Below are 19,471 nucleotides of genomic sequence, written 5' to 3'. Positions count from 1 at the left end.
GAAGGGCCCATGAGCGATGAAGGGGTGCCTAGAAGAGGTGCTGCAATAGCCTGGCAAAGGATCTAGCTTGAGGCTGATGGAAGCTCATCAGTGAGATACTCATTAGAGGAGATTGCGGTGTGGATTACACAGAGTCTAGAATGTTAAGGTGTTGGCAAATTCTGATTAATTTGGAGATTTGCATGGGAGCTTTAAATATTCTTTAGGGCATTGTGCAGTTCATATTTAACTTCAACATGTGATTTGGTAGTATCCCAAAGCACATAATAAAAAGAAAATATACACACTGTTGTTGTTTTTTGCCATGGTAAATGTATTACTATTTCTTCATATCTGAATCATATCATCCACTTTTGGTAATCAGTATTGCTACTCTGAAGTAAGTAGGCTGGGTATTGGAGTAAGCTGGTTAGAATAGAAATTGAGTAGGCTTGAGCCTAAAATGAAAAGAAACATACTATACTTAAACTACTAAATGTAATTTGGGGCGTTGTTAGGATTAATGTAATACCACATGTGTTGAAGGAGCTTCTGATGAAATCATTCCAGTTAATGTGTTAAATGTTTCCAAATAATTGTTGCTACAATATTATATATTGCCTAATTTTTCTTTTGGGAAAGCATCTTTCATGCATAGATTTAACAGGCTTAAGCAAGATAAAGCTGAACCTCTGCCTGCCTTTCTGAGAGTAGTAGATAATAGAATGGAAGACAGCAAGAAAATATATCAGAATACTCTTATCTGCTGATGAATTTAGTTTCTCTGTATTTCCTGTACTGCCTGTTTTGTGGCGTCTTTATTCTGATAAATGTATTCATTTTGTAAAGGAGTTATAAATTATGAAAGAATATGCTAAGAAAATGTTGTAATATTTTTATTCTCAAACAAATTCTGCTTTTGGCACAAAACCATGTGCAGAGTTACTTGAAAGTAAGTCCTACATTTGGTGGAACTTGCTTGTGAGTAAACAAGGATGGAATTTGGTATTTAAGTTGTTTAACATGTTTGAGCCTAGAAGTTATTTGGATAAGCTCTTTGCTGCAGTGGCAAACATGATTCGCCATGCAGAGTTATTGGGAGAAACAATAGGAGTTTTGTTGTAGTAGTATTGCCTTTCTCATTTTCTTCAAAGGAAATTTATTTTAATAATTATGAGTGTAGCTTCCTTAGCCAGCAGTCTGCATTCTCGCTTAGTATTCATATCCTTTACACAAACACATAAAAATGACAAATCAAGCCTGTTTATATTTGTGAGATTGGGCTGAATATACATAAAGAGAGGCAGTGATATTTGATAATGATATTTATTTATTTAAGGATTTATAAACTGCTTCCCAATGAATGTTTCTAAAGTAGTGCAATGTAGAAATACCGAAAGAACAACACATATAGTAAAAATTAAGTATACTTAACAATCTATAAAACACTATCTTAAAAGCACTAAATTACAAGGTTCTGCATAGTATAAAGAGGCAGTCTTCAGGGAAAGGCTTCTTAAATAGATACGTTTTCAAACAGCTGCCTAAAAGTTAAAATGCTAGTTGCTTGACTAAGTTCACTGGGAAGCTGATTCTATGGAGCTACAATCAAAATGCTAAATGTTTGGTTTGATGCCAGACATACCTATGGAGCATACAGAACAACACCCTATCAGAGCAGAGGAACAGTTCTCAGACAGACAGCTGTATGGGGCAAAGCAGTCCCTCGGGTAAAGTTGATGTTGCAATTAAAGGGTTTCAAAATCCTCTTCTTCTTTGGCGATCACTCGTAGCCGAGTAAGATTGCCTTCCATGAACATGGTCTTCTTAACAGTGAGTCCATAAGTGACTGTGGAGGCCAGTTCTGGATCCACACGTCCTTCCACAGTGGGGACATAGGTTTCCATGAGGGAGTTGATCGCAGTGAGGGTTTGCCGAACATGCCTTCCTCTTAGCACGTTTCTCCCTTTCATCCTGAGTTTGAGCATCTTCAAAGTCCATGATGCCTTTGGTAAGGCTGTTCTCCAGTTGGAGCGCTTGCAAGCCAGTGTAGGTGGTGCAGAATTTTTTTATTTATTGTGATGCTGTGTTCTTGTGAAGTATTGCAATATTATTAACTGATAAGCAATTCATAAATGTTTTGTATTCCTACAGATTCTTGAAACTATGCCAATGACAGACAAGGTTGAAGAACTCCTACATGTAATAGGCCCATTCTATGAAATTGTTGAGGATAAAAAGAGCAGAGGATCTGGCATAATAGCAGGTTGGGATATAAACTCTACTTATCTTAATTAACTGCAGGTTATATTAAGCTATGGTTTTGCAATTTGTTCAGCTTCTGTGAATAATTTTAATGGTAATTGCACTAATTGTTGCAAAGCCCCTCAGAGCCAGGAGCAAGAAAGCTCTTGCACAAAACACCTCTCTCCATTTTCCTGACATGCTCTAACTTCCATGCAAACGTGTTGCAAGTCTGACTTGCCACAGCTTTCATAATATTAAAACACCTGCATGTCCTCAATTAATCCTGTTGGCTTAAGGTTGGCTGGTTTCACATAAACCACAATGAAGGTTAACCTGTTTCTTGGTTTGGACACTCCATCAACCCATGGTTACACAAACTGGAAGCAAAAGCTTCTGAGCTGGTGGAATGCACAAGGTCATGGTTCTGGGGCTCATTCACATCAGTGTTTAGTGTAGGGTGTGAGAAACCTAAGGCTTGTTGTTGGACTCAAAATTCCATAAATCCCAGCCAGCTTGGCCAGTGGCAATGGGGGAGTGTTGTTGTTTTGCTTGTTTGTCTAAAACACACATATCGGTGATATGGAACCTTTGGCCCACATACCTAATGTGGACTGCCAGGCCTTCCCATTTGGCTCCCAGTGCTATTTCAGCAAAGTCATGCCTGCCTGTCCCACACATTACCAGATGTGGGGCAGGTAAAGGTGGGACTTGGTCAAAAGGGCAGTGCCTGCAAAAGCCTTTGCATGGTAGTTTTTCCCAAGGACCCAATAACCAGCAGATTGTCAGATGTTTGGGAGCTGCTGCACGAAGCGCTTTGCAAACCCTGTGCTCAGCCAAGCTCTGTGCTCGACCTGCTTAGGAAGCGCTGCAAAAGTGGCTCTGCAAGTTCTTTTTGCATTTCCCTCCCGAAAAGGGAGCAAGTTTTTCCCAAAGCACTTCCCCCAGCCCTTTGAATAGAAACTGCATTCTTGGCAGAGGGAAAGATGCTCCAGTCTTAGCATTTCCGCCTCTGCAGAGCCATCAAAGGGTCTCCATCTAGCCAACTGTTAGCTGATCATCGGTGAAAAAGAGCCTCTTTGATTGGCACTGGAAGCACATCTTCAAAGGCTGCGCTACAGTAACCTTTTAATTTTAACAGGCGTCTATCACTTGATGCTATTATAATGTTTGATGATTGACAGATGGGTTCTCTCACCTGTGAAAATGGCTCCCTAGTGGGTGAGGAGATAAAGATCCGGCCCACTGGGCTACTCCTGATTTATATTCTTTAGCCAAAAAAGGATCCCAGAGTAGTTCACAGAAATCAGTAGTGAAGTAATCCCTATTCTCAGGTTTACAATCTGAAAGAGATGAGCGTATGAAGAAGAAGGGGTGGGCAGAGAAGAAGAGAAAAAAGAAAGCTCAAACACCAGTCCAATAATATCTGGAGGACTTTAGGTTCCCCTTCCTTGGTTTAGTATAATGTCTGAACATCTCTTCTATTGATTCTGGCTTCCCACTGCATGTACTGTACATGTAGCAAAATACATGTGTTTATCTATTTAGCATATTCAAAGTACTGACATGTCAAGTAGCCCTTACTGGTCAAGTGGTCAGTACTGAGCACCTCTGGCATACTGGGCTCTGCACTTAAGGTACAGCTGATGCAGTCTACACCCAGAACTACATTATTATGCAAATAGCCCGACATCAATTGGTTTAAAATATTGTCTCTGTGTATGTATTTGTGTTTGTGTATATTTATATGTCTATATATATATCTAGTAGGTTCTCTAAAATTACATTTCTTGTCACTTGGCACAGAATGCCAAACACTACTGGCACATTTTAAAGACTTATTCCAGTCAAAGTACTACTCTTAAGAAGAAAAATAATAATTATGTAGCATGCAAATATTCACTGGCGTTAGCAACATTGCAGTGAGTTAGGCATAAATAGGTTTTCCACTATTTCCATTCCATTTTCATGCAAATGTGCAATAACAGATGTTAAAAATCTTTACCAGTAACTGATTATTTTCTTTCAATGGACAAAATATATGTGTCTCTGTTGCAACAAGCCAGCAGCAAAATTCAGAGCACATGTATTTGGTTCTTTGTGAATGCTAATATCCTGTGGTTTTGGAACATGTGATGGCCTCAATTGATAGCCAAGTCTAGTACAACATTTTATTATGTAGTCCATTTCTCCATTCCAATGGGTATTCTACTGTTTACCTCCGAACTGCTATACCACTTGAATATTTTGCTTACAAAATGTGCTTGAATCATTTCCCAGTTATGGTTTTTTCTTATTGTAGATTTAATATGCATATCCTAAATTCATACAGGAAAATTCAGTATCAAACAATGGAACCGCTACGTAAAGTATTTAGGTCAGTGGGAGAAGGAAAACAGAGGCTGCTATAAGTGTTGTGGTGTATTAATAACTGAGATTACATACAATACTATACTATATATGCCTACGCATAAATAATTCCCATTGAGTTCAAAAGGACTTACTCCTGAGTAAGTGGGTATAGGATTATAGCCTTGGGTCCCACTAACATAGGACTTACTTCTGAGTAGACACATATAGCATTGCATTGTTAGTCGTCTTCTTGTTCTCCTTGTTCTGAATAAGTCAGTTTTGTTAAATTTTCCTTACCAAAGTGCCAAACAACCTCATAGCTCTCTAGGTAATCTCTGTCTCGTTTATTATTTTAAGGCACCTACTATAAAGGTTCTAAATTGAAACCAAACATTACTGTGCCAGGTTGATTTCTGACTGTTATAAACAATTTATACAGATAATTTATAGACTCTTCTTTTGGTTCTTATTATGCAAAATGTACAAAACCTAGATACCAGAAGAGAAAACGAAAAAAGGGAACATGTGAGATTAGTCTCTGTCTAGGAAAGTGTGAGGAGAGTTCTTTCATGGAGGCCCTTTGCTGCTAGAGAAAGAGCTAGCTCTGTTTCCATCGGGCATTTTTAAAAGTGCTTGTAAGGGCTATAGTCTGCAGGTGCATTTAAATGTATCCTTGTCCCACTGATGTGCAAAGTTACGTGGTAGTCCTGATTTTAAAAAGCAAATGTGGTACTCATATGGGACATGCTAAATCCACACCTACCCATGGTTTCCTCCTTGCAGAATATATCCCGAAGGCTGTTTTCTATCAGCCTTGTTCTAATTTGAGATAAAAGGTGAGCTGAAATTAAAGTGTGGGAAAGATAAGCACTGGACATGCAAAGGGGAATCTATATATCACTTGCATAGTTGCTAAAGGTAAAGGTAAAGGACCCTTGACAGTTAAGTCCAGTCGTGAACGACTCTCAGGTTGCGGCGCTCATCTTGCTTTACTGGCCGAGGGAGCCGGGATTTGTCCACAGACAGTTTTTCCGGGTCATGTGGCCAGCATGACTAAGCCGCTTCTGGCAAAACCAGAGCAGCGCGTGGAAACACTGTTTACCTTCCCGCTGGAGCGATACCTATTTATCTACTTGCACTTTTTGGGCATGCTTTCGAACTGCGAGGTCGGCAGGAGCTGGGACTGAGCAACGGTAGCTCACTCCATTGTGGGGATTCGAACTGCCAACCTGCTGATCGGCAAGTCCTAGGCTCTGTGGTTTAAACCACAGTGCTACCTACATCCCGTACATAACCTACTGGCTACTTGCTGTTTAAATCAGATTCTCCCAGGCTAGTTTGGCCCTAAATTCCACATTGTTGCCCAGGCAGTCCTGCTCACCCTGGAAACAAAACTGAAAAGATGACCAAAAAAGCAACAAAAGCTCCAACCAGTAATTGTATGGTCATGGCAGAGTGGAGATCTCCATTATCATCTGTGTAGCCACAGGTGCTATCCAGTAGGTGCATTTGAGAATTGCACCTTCACATACACAGCTTATCCTAGCAGCAGTGAAAACCCTACTTGCAAATTGAACGTTCAGCTCTCTGTGATAGAGCTGTGACCTTGGGGGAAGACATAAGTATTTCCAAGAAGAATTAAAAAAATAAACAACATGTGCACAGCCTCATTTATGCTCGGCATAGGGACAGTGATGTATTTAATTGGGTCAGGTTTTGCTCATGAGAATCAGTATGCTTTTGAGAGGCACAAAAGTCTTCTAATTCCGGTGCAAAATGAATTTACAAAGCTAAACTTTTAGATAAAAAATAATGCTCCTAAGGGAAACATTTGAGGTGGGGTGCAGAAAAGTATGTGGAAGTTTAGAGGCTTGTTGATACTTACAGCCAGAACTTAATGCAACAGAAAGCATTATTTACCATGTTAAGTAATTTTTTAAAAGCCTCTTAACTAAAGCCAGTTATTTCAGTGTGCTGACATACCACAGAGGAATGAAATACTGCTCACAGTTTATATCCTTGGATTGCCATCTGTGTAACATGTGCGAGAGTGGACAAGAGAAGCTTAGGAAATTACTTTCTTGTTGCTAATGTTTTGAAGGCTTGGTCTGATGCACTTCTGTTTTCAAAGCAAAGGAGCGCAATCTGTTCTGCAAGGGACGAACCCACTCTTAATCAGTAGCTGACCAAAATATTATTTTCAGGTTCGTAAAAAACACTAGACTCGAAAGAAGAATGTGGCTTCTACATCCAGCGCAAGAGGCCTGGCCTGCCTGCATGAACTTAGGGTAGGCTTGGAAGAGGCATGTGGAGCACTGTGTTTGCATTATCTGGGCTCTGCAGAAGGGAATTGGGCAACTTTTTGCTTGAAGCGCTTGGGGCATTGAAGGGTTCAAGGGCCTTATTCTTTCTGGGGAAGCTAAACTGCATTGCTTTCTAAAAAAAAATGTGTTGCTGCTCAAAATGGAGCCAGGCTTTCAGAAACATTTTCGTGGTGGTATTTTATGTGCCTTCAATTTCAGCTGCACTGAAGAGAATGAAGGGAAATATCAACATGGACTTGTGTGCTCATAGGGCTGTGTATAAATAAAGAGGCCAAGTGTAGGTGTCAGAGTATAAGCAAGTGACTTTTTCCAAGTCTTTCTTTAAAAGCATGCTTATGAGATTTTAAATAAATGAATTAAGCTATACCATTCATTGGGACTATTTTGTTTCCCCCTTCACTGGTTTCAGTGCTGCTTTTTATTATGATGATAGTTATATGTTGGATTTATGACAATCTGTTTTTTTTGTATTGATTGATTTTTCATTTGGATTGTATTTATATTTTATTTATTATGAGGACTTGATTAATTAGGCAGCATATAACTGGAAAAACTAAGCAAAATAAATCCAGAGTACCATAGTTCCATGAGCCCAAAGAGACTTTGGAGTTGTTTTTCTCGATTAGCAGCAACCCCAACCCCTGGCCATGCCAGATGGCAAAGCATGTAATTGGAATGAAATGCGAAGAAAAAAGCCAACTGTCTCTTGCATAAGCCCAAGTAGCATTTTTTGTTCTGACCATTATTTGCGTAAGATCTGTGTATTCATCCAGAAACTGTGTCTTAAAGTAACAGCCTTCAGTATAGCTTCTTACAAACAACAAAAATACCTATACTTATTTTTGCAGCTTCCAGATGTTATATGTGGAAGTTTAGTATTAAGGTTGTATTATAGAAAATATGAAGAAATACTCATCACATGCTGCAACTTCCCAAATAGTGGTACTGTGTGTTTTAATACTCCAAATCCCCTTATCAGGGTAGCACCTCATTTGCTGGGAATTTGTCCCAGTTTCTAGCACCAACGTAACTGGACTTCTTTCTGTCCCCCCCCCCTTTTTTAATGGATATTCTGTTCTGATACTGTGTTTGCATGTTGCATGGACCAAGAGCGTAGTTGTATTGGGAATGGTTTGGAAGAGGGACTGTTGTGACAAGGGAAGTTGTAATCCTGTTCTTCTTTTTTGTATTATTGCTATAAAAAACTTAAATTTAAAAAAAATTGATTTGGTTTTCTGGTAATTAGTAAATGTGTGTCTGTTTCCTTTATGAATATTTCTTACCCATTCCAATAAGAACCTATTCCAATAAATAGGTTTTCCGCATGTTACGTATTTCCTCCATGGAGAGTCCTTGCATTGCAAGAAGAGATTTTCTAGCAGAGGAGACTTGTTTCTGTCAAAGGAATGTTTGCTATTCTACAATAGTTCAGTGAAGTTCTGAAGCTGCAGAAAACTTGTAACATCTTATTTTGAAAATGTATCCCATGTTAGCTTTGAAACTTATTAGTTTAATTTCTAGGCTTGTGTGCTCGTAATACTGCACTGTCTGTTTTCTTTGTTTAGCTTGGTTTATCTCACTTGGAGGGACGGAGGAGAAATTCACTTTTGTATTATTGTTGTTTGTTATTTATTAAATTTGTATACCGCCTTTCATTCGAAGATCACAGGGCAGTTCACAACATTAAATTGCAAAATGCATAGTAAAGAACAAACAAAATCAAACCAATAACCCCCATCCCACAAACACATGCATTTAAAGCTGAATCTATCAAACAAAATAATAATAATAATAATAATAATAATAATAATAATAATAATATTAAGCCACTCTGGGCGGCTTCCAAAAGAATATTAAAATACTGTGATACATCAAACATTAAAAGCTGTCCAGAATAATAATCAAACTGAAACACAGCTATCCTTTGAAATGTGCACTTATCTGAATTTTGTGATGCAGTCCTCCAGCCAACTGATGTATATAAAATGCTTTTACCAGGGAAAAGTATGTATAAAAATGAAGACAGTGGTGAAAACAACCAACATAAATGCACTGTATTAGGGGAAATTGCTTGCCAAAGTGTGTACATTAGTCAAAACTACATATAACATGTTTTTATTAAGAGAAATTAGCACTAAAATGGTGATGAATTTTCATGAGATTTTTTAAAAATTGCAAATTGCTGCAAAATGCGGAGAATGGGGGGAAATTAGAAACTGGGAGAATGAAAATAGACAGATCCTTCCAGCTCTACTCACTGGTCACTACTTGAAGATTCCCCTTTTTGCCTTCTTGGGTCCTGCCTATGAAAAATATTGCCTGAATAGTTTGACAACATGTTTTCCCCATTTTTCTATAATGTAGAAACTGGTTTGTGGTCCTGCAAACTCCTTTTGTTAATCTAGTTCTGCTTTCACTTGTTGTATAATCAGCAACTTCAATACAGATTACTTATTTAATAGTAAATAATAAATAAATGCCTGTTCCGTGTTAAACACAATCACATGTGCAAAGTTGTTTCTGTCGACACAAAACTACTTAGAAATAGGAAAGACTCCTATTCACTCTGTGAAAGAACTATATGAAAACGCCAATGCAAAACTGGTTACTGGAAAGAGTTTTATGGTTTCTCAGAGCCATTTCTATTCCTGCACTCACTAGCAAATATTCTACGCTATTGGTTTTCAACTAGCAGGTTGAACTGAACTGAGTCACAGCCTGGGGGTGGGGGTCATCTGGGGGGTGACACCAGCAGCACTACCACCAGACACAAACATGGTAAAATTAGAAGCTGGGGCCCATAATGCATACTTATGTGAAAGTGAACAGCAGGTCTGAAAAAAGTTGAATTCTACTGTTGTTCTAAACTTTATGTAGACCAGAAAAAATTACAAAGATTATTAGAACCTTATAAAGCAAATATTAAGTGGTTTAGAAATACTTTTTAAATGATAGATTGGAAGCAGAAAAACCCAAAGCAGATTACTAAACTGTGAGATAACATATTTTATAAAATGAATAAGATCCTCCATACATTTAAAGCACATCCAACCCATATTCAAAGCCCATTACTTCCCCCTTTGAATACTGGGAGCTGTAGTTTTCCCATCACATAATTCCCAGCATCCTTAATAAACTACAGTTCCCATGATTCTTTGTATGGTGTGGATCTGTGCAAAGACTGCTTTGAAGCTGAAATCAAAATATTGGGCAACAGAAAAAGATTAGGTACTCTTCTTCCAGTGCATTGGAGAGGCTAAATATCTTGCATTACTACACACGATTTACTTGCGTGCTACCACATATACGTGTGGGGCCAGGAAATAAATCAATAAATCAATTCAAACATGGAAATGGCGGGAGAGAGCTGGTGTCAGGAGTAGGTCAGCAATAAAAAACACTGGCGTAAGTAAAATTAACTCTATATTTAAAGAATCCAAAACTGCACAGACCTAGTGATCACAGAAACTCTTCCCAGCAGGACTTGCCCCAATGAGGCAGTTGCGAGGACTGAAGGTCCCCGCCCTCCCACCGCCCTCTAAGGCTCCTCCTCTGGTTCCTTCCCCAGCAACCTAAGGGTCATTTGTTTCGTCTCTGCTCTGCTCTCTTCAGTTTTCTGTGTGTTCTGGGAGACCACAGGAAGCTTCCCTGGCTTCTTCAGAAGCCTACTTCCATCCAGTCTTTAGATCCTGCTCTGTTTCTGCTTCTGTGTCTGGGCTCTGCCACAGCCTCTTCCTGCTCACTAAACCCTGTTACCTCTTCAGGTTCCAACACTTCCTCCTCCCAGTCTGCTCCCTCTTCTCCCTCCGACCATTCATCGTCCCACCACCAATCCCCTGGCTCTGAGCTTTCTTCCCTTGGGGGGTTCCTTAGGGGGTTCCCCAACTGGTGCTTCCTCTGCATCCAGCCAGACCCTCTCCAGAGTCTGAAGAGGGCAGAGGAAGCCCCAAAGAGTCTGGAGGCACAGCAGGGCTTCGCTTTGGCCTCTCAGCCTCTCTACTTAACAGCCGATGAACGTGGTAGCATCCTCCAGCCTCCTGCCGGCCCCAGAGCTTTAATTCCAGTTGTGGATATTTTTGGATACAGTATTTTTGGTCTAGGTTGGAGAGAGAGAACGGTGGAGAGGGCATTTAGAGGGTACTTCTGACTACTCAATTTTTACTTACGCACGTGGCGGCCTGGAACATAACTCCTGCATAAGTGGGGGGGGGGAACATCTGTATGCCAAGGCACATATGATTAAATTAGGGAACTATTATTTAATGAACACCATTTGTCAACTTCACCTAAGTGGGTGGTAATATGATTGCACCTCATGCTTTGTCTTCGTCTGCTGTTTTAAATTTTGTTCCCAAAACTACTGAGAGAGGGTGCGACATGAAAGTAGTAGTATAGTAGTAAGAAGGGATATCAGAGGTCAAGGATAGTGAAGAGAGGATGGGGAGAGAGTCAAAACTGGTACAGGTGGGTTTTTGTTTAACTGTATTCTATGACTTTGTTTCTTCTGCAACCTATGGAGGTTTGAGCCTTTCTCAAAGAAGGGTTCTGATTGGACTTTATAGCAGAGTTCTTGCATCCGTGAAAGATAGTTCAGTTGGTAGAGCATGAGACTCTCAGGGTTGTGGGTTTGAGCCCCACATTGTGTGAAAGATTCCTGCATTGCAGCAGGTTGGACTAGATGACCCTCGTGGTCCCTTCCAACACTACGAGTCTTTGATTCTGTGATCCATTGAATTGAACATAATCCTATTGTCTTCCTCTTCAGTCCATATGTAGCTAGGTAGGGAATGTGCTGATGCTTCATAGGGAAGCCATATTGATCATATATCCTAACTAAAGTTCTGCAAGCCATATTTATGAGTGATCCAGCAAATAAAAATACCGTAGTCGTTTTCCTTAAACATCATCAAAATGGTTATTATTTGGGAATCATATCAATTTGGGGAGCTACTGTATTGCACTTGGACTGCTTTGTTTATCAAACAAATTTCCTTGTCTGAAACATTAGTCGACTCTGTTGCGAAAACGATCCACTCTTGTCACAGTGCCTGGAACAAAAGTATGGAAACTAATCTGCCTCGTCACCCTTTAATTTATCATATAGATCTGAGTAGCAAAGTCCCTTGCAGACAAAGGGAAGCAGTAAAACATGTTTAACAAGTCCCAGCTATTGATTTGCACAACAAGCAACTTGAATCAAAAGATTAAACATGCTAAAGTTTTTGGCACCCCAAGTAAAAGTTATGCTAATACCGATCACACTCTTCTTGCCTCTGTTGTTTCACTGTTGCTCCGTTGGTAGACCTCCCCAAATCAGACTGAAATTAGTAATGAAAAAGAATCTTATTGAATTGAAGTGGCATAGGTGCATACATACTTCTGTTATTTAAGGCCAGAACTAAATAATTCATCCCTCGAGTCAAAAAGTGACCAATTTTAATACCCTCACAGACTGATTATTATATATATAATGTTATGTTGGTACAAATACCGTATTGGCCTGAATATAAGCATCACTTTTTTCCAAATTCCAACCGTGGAAAAGTTAAAGTATGGCTTAAATTTGCGACCTTACAAAAATTGGCTTTTACGATTTCGCTGCCGAAGCAGACATACGGTAAAATGGAACGGGTGTGAGTGGCTGCAGAATTTTAAGAGAGCGGCTTATATTTGGGTATTGCCTTTTTTTCTTTCTCCCCCTTGAATTTAAAAGGTGTGGCTTCTATTTGGGCCAATACAGTAATAGTGTTTCAGGAAGACGTTGAATTTTCTTCTGGTTTCAAAATAGAGAATATATGACTGAATACTGAAGGCTTGCTTGACATTTAAAATTGTTGGCTTTGATAGTGACAGCCTATCTTGCATTCCTGTATCTGTAGCCATGTAATAATAATACAAAACTATAAGTTCTTTATTGACATAAATTTAGTTGATATAAAAGCTGAAGCATATCTATATCTGCTCTTCTCACACAACACTTTGCATTGAATACTTTTATAATGAAGTATGCCATTGCTAAAAGAAGCTTTCTAAGCCATGGAGAAGTTTGGCTTCTGAATAGTATTGGCGTACCTACAGTTTCTTGCCTAAGCAATGGATTCTGAACCAATAGCAAATAGTTAATGGTGTGTTTTGCCCGAGAGTAGAGAGCCTGTGGCCTTCCAGTTGTTGCTGGACTCCCAACTCTCATCAGCCCTAGACAACAAAGTTCATGGCCAGGCATTATGAGACCTCAAGTCCAGCAACATTGGCAAGGTCACATTCCCTGCCCTTGAAAACCCTAAAAAATCCAAGTCTGGTTTCAAGCTATGATAAGGAATTTTCACTTACCAGTACAGATGCTGTGAGCCAAAGGAGGGAAAGTTTGGGGAAAATATATATAATATATGAGAATTATATTTAAGGACAAGAGGTAGAAATTGCCTTGAATTGATTTATTTTTTAAAAAACAAATATTTAATAACTACACAATTATTTTAAATCTCCTATAGTAAATATTCATTTTCTGAACTTACTTTTAGACCTTGGATATTCCATAACGTCTATGCCAGCTGTGAATGGCAAATCTGAAAGCAGCGACAGCGGAGCAGAGTCGGAGGAGGAACCCCATCAGGAAGAAATAACAGAGCTAAAGCAGGTTGAGAAAGGTACAGCTTTATTTCTGAACCGCACCCACCTTTTCATAGCTGTGCTTCTTTCCAGTCTTGCTCAATCAGACTGTGGCTGCTGTGGAACACAAAAAAGCAATGGTCCCGTGTCTCTCTGCCCTACATTATTTTGTAAGAGTGAGCCCTGTTTGGAAACTTCAGATTTCAGAAGAGGCTTGGGAATCTGATTATCAAGATGTAATCCTGCCCCCACTTACCTAGGAGCAAATTCTGAACATGATGGAAAAACATGTGTTGTTGGGATGTAAGCTTTTGTGTACAATTGTGGTTTTTTTTTTTTTAATGGAAAGATCTTTAATAGATTGGTAATAGGAGTGATGAGTGAATGCAGGACATGTAACTGCAGAGATGGAATGCGTGCCCACAATTTAAATACAAAGTAAGACACACAAAAAGTCAAAAGCAACATGCAGGTAGTTGGACTATGGGTGGTTCAGCTTTTCTTCCTTTTCTTTATTATTTTGTAACCAATGGAAACATTGCATAATGAATTGTGTAGTACAAGTAACTTAACATTGCAATCCAAACCTTAAGTAAAGGTAAAGGGACCCCTGACCATTAGGTCCAGTCATGACCGACTCTGGGGTTGCGGCGCTCATCTCGCTTTATTGGCCGAGGGAGCCGGCATACAGCTTCTGGGTCATGTGGCCAGCAGGACTATGCCGCTTCTGGAGAACCAGAGCAGCGCACGGAAACACTGTTTACCTTCCCGCCAGAGTGGTACCTATTTATCTACTTGCACTTTGAGGTGCTTTCGAACTGCTAGGTTGGCAGGAGCTGGGACCGAGCAACAGGAGCTCACCCCGTCACGGGGATTCGAACCGCTGACCTTCTGATCGGCAACTCCTAGGGTTAAACCACAGAGCTACCCATGTCCCTTGGTCGGGGCTTAACTGGCTATCGGGCCCAGAGCCACATCCATAGCTCAGCTACTCTCACAGCCTGGTGCAGAAGAGGAAGGGGAACACTTTGAATTGTTACAGCAACGAGGCCCACATTAGGCCCAGTGCTGACATGTCATTGCAGTGGGGCTGGCTTGATATCCAGCAGATCCTGTGCTAGCTCAGCCCCTTACTGTTTTAGGACTTTCCGTAGGCTTTCACCAGTTGGGATCCTGGCAGTGGGGCTTCCACACATTTAGTTGGAGGCGTCCATACCAGTGGAGTAATGCTGCCCACTTCATGGACAGAGACTGTCAGAGATGAGTAGAGTCAGTGCTGGATTTACGTATAAGCTAAACAAAAGCTATAGCTTAGGGCCCCCACTCTTGTGGGGACCCCCCAAAAAATTAAAGGGAAAAAAACCTGGATGTACAGTTCCAAAATATAATATAAAAAATAAAAAATAAAACCTACATACAGCAACAGTATTTTGTGTTGTGTAGGCTTCTATGATGTAAGTAAAGGGCCCTGCCTGCTAGGCTGCTCCCTAAAATATCACTGGTTTGCTCATTTCCATATATAGGGTGCCTACATTCTGCATAGACTGGTTGCATGGCAACATGTGCAAATGTCTTTAGATACCTATTAGGTCCACAAATTACCATATAGCATATATTCGGCACAAAAAACAGTGGCAATTTGTTGTTGACAAAGGACAGCTGGAGATAGAAAGGGCCCCATTACCTTCAGTAATTTAGGGCCTCATCAAACCTAAATCTGGCCCTGAGTAGAGTTCATTAAATCTATGAACAAATAAAAAAAGCACATTTGTAAAAACTAGTACCGGTATATTTCATAGTATAAGTCTATTTGAAATGTTGTCCCCTTATTTATTGGTTTTACAGAAAGTGAGAGTCTGGGACCAGATTTGACGCCTGCTCAGGAGTTGGACTGTGTTGTCGCCAACGGTTGCTGTGAAGATGTCCCGAATACTGACATTCACAATGGCATACAGACTAAATCTGCTCTGAATGGTATAAATGTGGATGAAGAAGTAAAGAAGAGAGACAAGCGCCTTGAACTACCTCTAATTTCTAATTTTGGGTCTTCTCACCAAGGTGCTTTCCTCACGTGCATTTTTCCAAATTAGTCTATATGTTTGTCAAGCAGAATTTTCCAGTGGTGAAGACTATCCTGGGAATTTGCTGTCTGGTTTGTAAAGATTATTTCCTCACTTTTACCAAGCTGTAGTGGAAATGATTGCAGATTTAAACTTTGGTATGCTTTATAATATATTCTGTAAACTTGTTAATTTTTTTATGCCATATTTACTCGAGTCTAATGCGCCATCGAATCTAATGCGCACCTCAGTTTTCAGAACCTTGAAAAAAAAAGTATTTGCTGGCGAATGTAAATGTGCCATTGAATCTAATGCACACCTTAATTTTTGCAATGTAATTTCGCCAAAAAAGGTACGGATTAGATTTGAGTAAATACAGTATTTGACTGTTGTGTGCCCTCCATTCATATACTTACTGTGTCTTTGTGTGATGGAGAATCAAAGTAAACTCCTCCGTGTACAGTAAATGACACTGAGGCTTCTTCTCTTCTGACTGACAGGTTTCTTCCTCCTCCTCCCAAAGTGGTTGGGAGATTCATGCAAATAAAGTGCTTACACAAAGGGCATCCATGTGGAAAATATAATTGAGAGAGGTGGGGTTCAAAGTAATTAGGATAAATTAACCTCAACAATCACATCTAACGATATTGCCCCATTGTGAATAGCTATTGCAAGCAGTGCTTTCACCTGCTTTATCTTAAGCAGACAACTTACATAATAAGCTTTTTAATATTTGAAGTGTGATCATGTGCTCACTGTTTAAACCAGCCTTTCTTAACCTTGGGTTACCAGATGTTGTTGGACTACAATTCCCATCATCCCTGACCAGTGGTCTTGCTAGCTAGGGATGATGGGAGTTGTAGTCCAAAATCTGGGGACCCAAGATTGAGAGAGGCAAGTTTAGACTGATGAAATATTTATACGTGGACTTTTGCACTGTCATTGTTTTATTCTTGCCCAAATTGGCCTGTTTGCACTTATTAAGTGTTTGGTCATATACCTGTGCACACAGGTGCAAATGAAGATACCGCTGAAGAGGTCTCTGGCATTCAGCACTTGACAAGCGATTCGGATAGTGAAATATACTGTGATTCCATGGAGCAGTTTGGACAAGAAGAGGTACAGTTTATCAAGTTTTGTACTGAATGTGAAAAGGTAACATAAAGTGACCAGAATCCAAAGAGACATGAAATTAGTTCTTTGAACCTACAAAGGTTCTTTAAACTTGTTTGCTTGAACAGCAATCCTCTCATGCTGCAAGGCAGACTGATGAAATCAGTTCCTGATATAGCGTGAAGATAACTGCTCAAAGCCCAAAATTCCAGGGGTCTCACATAACTGCCTTCTGTAAGCCTAAGCAGCTCTTTAGATTCTGCTAAACGGATGAAGGGTTAGAATCTGGAAGAAATAATAGAATGTACCGTATTTTTCGTTCTATAGGACGCACATTTCCCCCTCCAAAAATTAAGGGGAAATGTGTGTGCGTCCTATAGAGCGAATGCAGGCTGCGCCGCTAAGCCCAAAGCCAGAACAGGAAGACGGAGCACTGCGGAGCGCTCCGTCTCGCTGCTCTAGCTTGGGGACGGCTGCGCGCAAACCTCTCCAGGGAAGCGGGGTGCCTTCACCCCGCTGTCCTGCAGAAGCTAGCAAGGCTGTTCCCAAGCCAGAACAGCGAGACGGAGGGCTCCGTTTCGCTGCTCTAGCTTGGGGACGGCTGCGCGCAAACCTGTGCAGGGCAGCGGGGCGCTGCGCTCCAAAGGCTTCAGGGATCTTTGCGGCTGGCGGTGGGGGAAAGCAGCGCTTCCCCCCACCGCCAGCCCCACAAGCTCTGGTGAATGTACCTTGAACGCACCTTGTTTTAGAGGGGGAGAACAAGAAAAAAAATTTTTCCCCTGTTCTCCCCCTCCTATGATCCGGTGCGTCCTATGGTCCAGTGCGTCCAATGGAGCGAAAAATACGGTACATCTAATACAACACTTCCACAGTCTGTATAATGGTCAGCCTAGGTGTGGTTTTAAATGTGTCTATTGCTTTTAGCATGCTTTTAAAATATATATGCTCCTAGGGGAGCTGATAACTACTCTGTTTGCAGCAAATGAGAAAGGAGAGTTTAACTCTTTCTTACCCTGCTGAGGTCCTTTCAAGCTGCTATTTACTTTAGAAAGAAATCTACGTTTTCCACAACATGCATATTAAATGCAGAGGTGCCCCTGGACCACAACAATAGCCCACAAAAGACTCTAACATAGGTGGTATGTTAGGTATATTAGGTATCCCAGCTTTATGGGAAATACTTTAAGGAAAATATAATAGCTAATTCTCTTAACTTGTAGATATTGGAGTCAACGAAAGGATTTTCAAAACATCCATTACATTTCTCAGAAGTAGACCACAGCAGTCTGCTGGGTGCTTCTGGTTTTCTTGAACTTGGAAACTACAAGACAGACGGTATAATGGTGGCTGCAATTGAAGGAAAAGGTGAAGTCAAGTGTGGTGGTGAGGATGGCAAGGCAAGTGATGGAGGCCCTCACAAAGAAAAGAAAGGTGGTGAAAAGGTGGATTTCTATGGAATCAGAAGAGGGAGAGGTACTGCTGGAATATTTGTTTTGTTCTTATGTAGATAAGCAAGTCTAGTGCCATACTTTTTATTTTATTTTTGTAATTTACAAAACAAATGTTTTCATAGTCTGATTTTTATATGGATTAAAAATCATGCCTTACTTCTCAATGCTTTCTCTTTCCCCTAAATTTAGGTCATAGAATGCACCCTTTGGGTGATGGCGCCCAAGGTGGACAAATGGGTAGTGGTGGAGATGGAGAACGATGGGGGTCAGATAGAGGACCAAGAAGTGGCCTCAATGAACAAATTGCAGTAGTGCTTATACGATTACAAGAAGACATGCAAAATGTCCTTCAGAGATTGCATGCATTGGAAACACTGACAACTTCACAGGTAAGATGTGCTTGTATTCTATAAAGGGATGTCCAGTGCTAGTCCGACTTTACCTCAGTGCTCCTACTCGGAGCATGACTTAGTTGGAGATCATCCTTATTCTTTATTTTAAAAAGCTTGATTATTGGAGTAATGTATGTAAGCATGTGTGTAATGTAGTGGAGTTTGTATGTAAGCAGGCTTAATTGCAAAGGATGGATGGCAGGGAAGAGGTGGCAAAATCATCACTCCAGGCAGAAGTGTTCCATTTCATGATGTGAGCAACAATGTTACGTTGCAATGTTTCAGAAACCACAGTAGGAATATAATGTGAAGCTGTGAGTATAAATTTGAAACATAATTTGTCACTGTGTTAAATTTGTGTTTTATTTGCAGGCAGGAACTGCAACCGTACATTCAAATAATCAGACTCCCTCACCTGCTAAGGTAAGATCTTACCTACTTTCAACAGAGCAGCTTTGATTTTTATGTTGGCTTTCCTTTGACTGTATGTAGATTAAAATGGAACTTTTCATAACACAATTATCTTAAAAAGAGGTCAAAAAGCAGCGTTTTAAATGCTGTTGCCTTTTGTCTCCTGTTAATTTGATCCATTTGTTTTAGTTATTACCCTGATTAATCTCAAATATTTTTTGCAAGACAGATCTACAGGAGGAAATTTTAAAGCAGTTCTAAATGTAGAGACTAGGGAGGAATATACAAGTGACACAGTGCCCATTTGGGGCAGAACATACAGGTTCCAAATATATAATCTTAGATAGTTCTATGTCTATGCAGACATTTACCAACATCTTACATAACTGGAGAAATTATTTTTTTATGTGTTATTTTAGAGACCTTCCTGGTGGCCGTTTGAGATTTCTCCTGGTACTTTAGTCTTTGCTGTTTTCTGGCCATTTGTTGCCCAGTGGCTGGTACATGTGTATCTTCAAAGGAGAAGGAGGTAAGAC

General features: G+C 40.2%; 1 protein-coding gene across 3 annotated transcripts in view; it reads left to right on the top strand.

Moving 5' to 3' along the window:
* The window catches only part of ACBD5 (acyl-CoA binding domain containing 5), a gene marked incomplete at its 3' end in the record, with an annotated part of 28,981 nt that overhangs the window by 8,055 nt on the left and 1,455 nt on the right, over positions 1 to 19,471 (top strand). For 2 of the 3 annotated variants that reach the window (XM_080974463.1, XM_080974461.1), the window contains exons 5-12: positions 2,134 to 2,245; positions 13,421 to 13,546; positions 15,354 to 15,566; positions 16,581 to 16,687; positions 17,902 to 18,154; positions 18,322 to 18,521; positions 18,897 to 18,947; positions 19,355 to 19,464. In XM_080974463.1, coding sequence (XP_080830589.1) covers positions 2,134 to 2,245; positions 13,421 to 13,546; positions 15,354 to 15,566; positions 16,581 to 16,687; positions 17,902 to 18,154; positions 18,322 to 18,521; positions 18,897 to 18,947; positions 19,355 to 19,464 — 1,172 coding nt within the window. Of the gene's footprint in view, positions 1 to 2,133; positions 2,246 to 13,420; positions 13,547 to 15,353; positions 15,567 to 16,580; positions 16,688 to 17,901; positions 18,155 to 18,321; positions 18,522 to 18,896; positions 18,948 to 19,354; positions 19,469 to 19,471 lie in introns of those variants that run through there. The other variant, XM_080974462.1, reaches the window with a different exon arrangement.

This window comes from Podarcis pityusensis (assembly GCF_964106645.2).
Source record: "Podarcis pityusensis genome assembly, chromosome: 12".
Taxonomy (NCBI): domain Eukaryota; kingdom Metazoa; phylum Chordata; class Lepidosauria; order Squamata; family Lacertidae; genus Podarcis; species Podarcis pityusensis.
Note: the sequence above shows the minus strand (reverse complement) of the source record. Positions and strands in the feature narration are given on the sequence as shown.